The sequence below is a fragment of the Pararge aegeria genome, chromosome 6, assembly GCF_905163445.1.
Source record: "Pararge aegeria chromosome 6, ilParAegt1.1, whole genome shotgun sequence".
Classification (NCBI taxonomy): Eukaryota; Metazoa; Arthropoda; class Insecta; order Lepidoptera; family Nymphalidae; genus Pararge; species Pararge aegeria.
Window position 1 is genome coordinate 15,942,692 of NC_053185.1, and position 6,248 is coordinate 15,948,939.

At 34.6% G+C, this 6,248-nt stretch overlaps 1 protein-coding gene across 1 annotated transcript in view; it reads right to left on the bottom strand.

Annotated features, from left to right (window-relative positions):
• The window catches only part of LOC120624570 (nitric oxide synthase-like), a 46,049-nt gene extending 44,871 nt beyond the window's left edge, over positions 1–1,178 (bottom strand). The window contains exon 1 of the mRNA XM_039891206.1: positions 927–1,178. Within this exon, the coding sequence (XP_039747140.1) occupies positions 927–1,178 (252 nt within the window). The remainder of the gene's footprint in view (positions 1–926) is intronic.
• Positions 1,179–6,248: the final 5,070 nt, after the last annotated feature.

Here is a 6,248-nt window from a genome sequence, read left to right on the forward strand (position 1 = left end):
TTACTCTACTTCAATTACTATGAGTACGTAAACATGACGTTGTAACGCCATCAATTAAACAAGTATTTTATCACGACAACGTAATTATTATTAATTGAGAATTCGCGGAACGTTTAATAAATCAGGAAGTTTATGTGTTATCGCGGTATGTCAACAAGGATCTGTTAAAAGCCACGTGATTTCACACGTCGATCGATTTCACACGTTAGTTACTTTGAATATCTGATTGGTTAAACTACCTGGTTCGTCTAGTCGTTATTTTTATTTATTTTGAAGTCGTTTAAATTAATGTGGATGGAAGCAAGACTGATACCAAATCGTAAGTATTCGGTTTTTCTGCCAACATAATTTGAGTATCTGCGGTATAAGTATGGTAGTGGCACGCGGCGTCCACCTTCAGAAAGTGTATTAAATCGTCGGCGCCTGTTAGTACAATGTGATAATAATATTAGTCAGACGGCACGCACACTGAGGCATATTTTAGTCCTATCCTCTTAATCTCTCTTTATTAAATAGGCTTAAAGTTATAATGATGACGATCAGCTTTTATTATTTTCCTCTTTATGCTGTTTATTCGTACATCACTACATATTAAGGAAAATAAAGGAAGAATAGAAGCACAAAGATTGTGCAAAGTACAATGCAAAACGCGGCTTTATCGCTTTTAGATGGTTCCAAAGACTTCCCTTGCGCAGCTGTGTTTATTGTGGCGTAGGAAATCTCTGGTTTAATTCCCGGGTTAGATCAGTTTGCATTCTTATTTCCGAATAAGCTCTGATTTTTGTTTCTACCGCCCCTAATAACCAACCTATATCGTAACTTACCATCAGGTAAGATTACGAAAAGAGATTAAAGTCTAACATTATTAAATTTCTATCGCTCTAAAATTTAAAGTTACAAAATGCTAGAAATAATAAGGTACTCACAAAACTGCTGACTTCTTCAATTTGCGAATGGAGAACATCATAATTTTCTTCACTGACTAGATGATTCTTTAATCTTATTGGCTGAGGAACTTTTAACTTTAGATTTGGCTTCACTTGCTTATGATTTTCCACTGCAATTTTACCACTGAATGGGCACACCGCGTGACCGTTTACCGAATGTCCCGAATTTCTCCCGTCACCCATTTCTATTTTACCGAAATCCGTTTCCATTTTCCCCAAATCCGCTTCCATTATATCAATAGTTGAGTTTCTTTAAGCGTCTTTTTTATTAAATGCGTTTTTTTTTGGTTTTGTTTATCACTCACGTACACAATGCAAGTGATTTAGTCAACGTACTGAAGGGTCAGCACGCAACATAATACATATGTAATCTGGTGTAGAACCACAAGCGAACTGGCTCCGCGGTTGTCTCGGCAACCGGTCTAAGCAGCACTAAATAGCGTCAGAAAAAAAAATATCAACAATCATGCGTCACGTCCATTATATTAATACTCGTAGTCTGAGAGATTGTGGGCTTTTATTTTTTAGTTCCCCTACAAGTTAATCCTTGACTGCAACCTCACCTGATGGTAAGTTATGGTACAGTCTAAGTTATAAGCCCTTCCTCGTTATCAATTTCTACACGACTCCTTTATATTAAACTCGTTCCCTAATTATTGTTTTCTACGCGACATCGTACCGCAAGTCAGTCACTAGGCGGCACGACTTTGATAATTAGTCACGGCCTCTTACCAACAACAAAATGGTCCTTCAACTGCAATCGTGGTTGTTCCTTCCATGATCTTACTGAAAATACAAAATATTTAGCGGACACTTTTATAACAGGTCCCATGATTCTATGTAGTGGCTGTTTCACTAGTTCAAAAGGCAAATTCTCCCGATATTAGTTCTATGAGAAACTCTGCTGTTGCTCTTTACTAAAATAAATATAATTATTTCTGATTAAATGCAGACTACTTATTTCTAGAGAATATCATTAAAAAAATCACCTCGTTTATATATAAATGAGTAAATGACGTTTTTTTTGATTGAATAAATCCTGGCAGTTCTCGTAAGCAAAGACGTCATGCATCTCGCAGATAATTATGATTTCTGTAAAATACCGAATCAGGGCCTAAACCCTGTTTAGAAGGGAAAAGAAACTTATTTATTATACTTTTGTTTTAAGACGTTCCCCATGCATAAGTATCAATTAATAAAGCAATGAATAATGAATCTAAAACCTTCTACATTTTAAATCCACTTTATACGCAATATGATCTGTGGTTCATCTATACAACATACATAAGTTATATCTACGGTAGGCTTACGTACCTTTATCATTTATAATGTTTAGAATAGTGAAAAATATTGTCACTAGCTCTCGGACTATGTGGGAATCAATCTCAAGTTATGTGCGGACTTTCCAAAGCTAATGTGCCTACCTATTCTTTTGTTTCTAAATCTATTAGGTAACATAATTTCCATAAAAAAAATTAATTGTAATTTTAATGACATTTAGTATTATAGATTTTATTATGTATTTTATTTAGTATGCGAAAGTTTAGTAGAAGGCATGTTGATTTATCCTTGTTTCACGAAGCAACGGAGCAATACGATAGCATGGATAAAGCTAAAGAGTACAGAAGTGACATATGATACCTTTTCCCCCGGGAACACACTAAACCGAGTGCTCCGAGATAGTTATAGAACTGCGTAACAACATTTTTGGGGATGAAATCGCAAATTTTAGCTAGAGTTGCATTGCAGCTAGAGAATCGCAAAGACCACTCCCTTCGTTAAAGTTAAGTTAAGTATAAAGTTTTTTTTTAACTTTTTTTGTAATCCATAGTGTCTTGGTGAAGAAATCTGTCATAGTGTATATACTATTCTACAAGCAAAACCCTTTCGTTCGATACCCACATTAGGGGTGTTGTGAAAAAATATATTCTAAAAAATTAAATGTATTATTTATTGGACCGATTTTCTTCAAATATAGCTAAGAACACTCCCGTTTAATTCACCTTTCAAACAAAAAACAAAAATATCAAAATCGGTACATCCGTTCGGGAAATGTGATGCCATGGACAGACACACACACACACACCCACTCACAGTCACTCAAACTTATAACACCCTGTCATTTTTGCGTCGGACGTTAAAATAACAATTCAAATCACGCGGCAAAGCCAATAGTTGAAATATATATTTACAACTTATAATTACCTCCGAATTTCACCTTTTATAAAATTCTACCTTTTAATTAAATTACCGAGTATTAATTGCATATCTTAAAAATATCTATTTTTTCCCATAGCCGAAAATTATACTATTTGATTATGATAATTTTATTAGCTGTAGTATTTCTTACTTGACATGTAAAAGTTAAAAAGGCTCTCATATAATTTGTATGAATTTCTCTTGTATTTTATACTCTATGAGTTTTCAAATCGGTTGAACGACCTCGACGACTTTTTATTCATTTATAAGTTCATAATGGTTTAATGAAATTTCGTAAATCGAATAAATACTTGAGTACGTAGATTACCACTACGTACTCAATTATTTAGTACCTAGCAAAAACTTTTAAAAGTTTGTATAAATTCTGGTACCTAATTATATTTCGCTGTTTCCCCTTGAAACGTCTTAATGGTTGACATCCTCGTTATAAGATAATTTGGGATAAACTGAAAGCAATTTACCTTCAATCGGGTAACTAATTGAAACTTAAAATCATCATTGAATTATAATAATTGAAAATTGTATATTTAATGAGTTGTAATAATAATTATTATTATTAATATTCGTAAATAATCAAGTTAGTAAAATATGTATTTCGGAAAGTTTACGTGGGTAATATAGATGTTATTTAGAGTATTATTAAATTGTATTGTTAAGGATTATCTATACATACAAAATCGAGAGGTAGCTAATAAACACGAAGGCACGAAAACAGTTTTTGTCATGTTTGTAGGTAGGTACTACAACCCAAGATTGGGGAAAAAATGTTGGATGAAAGTTTAAATGGAAATCCTTAATTGCACGACTCATGATGCGAAGCATCAGAGAGTGCTTTACGATCGAAAATTTTTTTTATAATGTTATTTAAACAAAAATTAGTATTTTGGCTTAAGTTTACAAATAAAAATGGGTAGGTATCGTAGTTGTTGTTTGAAAAAAAAAGGATGAAAATTTGTAGAAAAGTTATATTTTTATAAGTTATATTGATGAATTATGTTTTTGTTGACCATTAAAATGGTAAAATACATTTTTTCTGGATTTATAAAAAAACAATCCTATATGCAGAATTAAGGTTTATTTGTTTGAAAGGGCTAACTCTGTAATTACCAGTCGGATTTTAATGTTTCTTTTGAATTTGATAGCCTAATTCTCTAAGGAGATTTAACGAGTGGACTATGCGACGCAGTGGGTCATAGAATGAAAGTTTGTATGGGGAAAATTAAATTAACAGAAGTTGTTGTAGTACTATTAGAAGTTTAGAAGTCATCATATTAACCCATTAACGGTTCACTACAGGGCAAGGTACTCCTTACACATTGAGAAGGAGTTAAGGCCGTAGTCCACCACGCTGGCCCAGTGCGAATTTGTGGACTCCACACAATTTTGTGAACATTATGGAGAACTCTCAGGCAAGCAGGTTTCCTCACGATGTTTTCCTTCACCGTTGAACCAAGTGATAATTTAATTACTTAAAATGCACATAGCTTAGAAAAGTTAGACATGCGCGCTGGGTTTCGAACTCGGCCCCACGAAAGTGAAGTTAAGCTCCGACCCACTGGGCTATCACCGCTACGTTACGTTGTTTTTATAAGTTTCTACATGTTCTTATTTTCCGAAAGATTATTTCCCAAAATGCATCATTTTTCATGTTTTTTCCTTTTACGCCATTGGTTGCCTGGAAGAAATCGCTATGTAGCGATAAGGCCACCAAATTGTACTCTCTTGATATGTATTTATATCTTTGTAACTACTTTTTTTTCTTTGGTGTACAATAAAAGTGTATTCATTCATTCATTCATTTTCCAATTCAATTTCCCACGAAGATTAAATGCGAAGTAAACTTGTGGTCAGTATATTTCCCTGCACCTCAGGGCCGTCCCTTATTTCAATTATTTACGTGGTATTATGCATACATGTAGTATGGAGTCACGCCGTTAATTAATTTGCGAAGTTCCATGTTTATTTATTAGTCAGCCATTCGGCGAGTATGAGTAAGTTTACCATTAATTTGAATACAAATTCCGTCAACTGTAGTAATCACTAGTATGCAGTCGTTTGTGGAATAGGAATGTTTCGAAAAAAATAATCAGGCATTTAATACCACTAGCCTTATATAATCATATCAACCACACAAACATCATCATATCAACCCATTATCGACCCATTACAGGGCACGGGTATCCTCCCATAAGAAGGGGCCAAGGGCGTAGTCCACCACGCCGACCCAGTGCGGATTGGTGGACTCCACACACCTTATTTATTTATTTATTTATCCATAAGACACACCAGCAATTAATTGTAAATACATTTATTAAAAAAAAAATTATGTGTTAGAATTACAAATTCTGTCTAGTGCCATTACAATAACCAATTATAGGTGTCTTCGTTCAACTTTAGAGAACATTATGGAGGATATACAGGTTTCGTCACGATGATTTCCTTCACCGTTGAACCAAGTGATATTTTAATTGTTTAAAACGCACATAACTTGGAAAGTCGAAGTCCTACCCACTGGGCTCATCATAAGTCTATGAATGTCCTACAGCTGACCATAAGCGTAATCTCTCATAGGGGTTAAGGAATTAAGGCTTTGACCCATTAAGCCGCTGCAATTGGTGGGCTTTAAAGATTATCACAAGTTAGTGATACAACCGGAACCGACGGCTTAGCGTACTCTCTGAGGCACGGGGGCTGCACGGTTAACGGCATAAGTTAGCTCAAGCACTTTTTCCACCGATAATGCGATTTTTGCTTCACGTCTGCTGACAAGTTTATAGAGAATATTTCGGATTATCGGCAGTGTAAACGTATTTTAGCCAGTGGCGTGCATTGAGGGTATGCACAGGGTTACAGATTATATAAAATGAAGAAAATCTCCAGTACAAGTTATAAATACTTAAGGTTAGGCTTTTTATTACTCTTGCAATGCCTATCCTTAAGTTTTTTATAACTCGTAATGAAATTTTCTTCATTTTATATCATCTGCATACCCTGTGCATACCCTCTATGCGCGGCACTGGTGATAGCATACCATATGCGATACCACGATACTGTCAATACACGATTGTTTAATAAAGTATC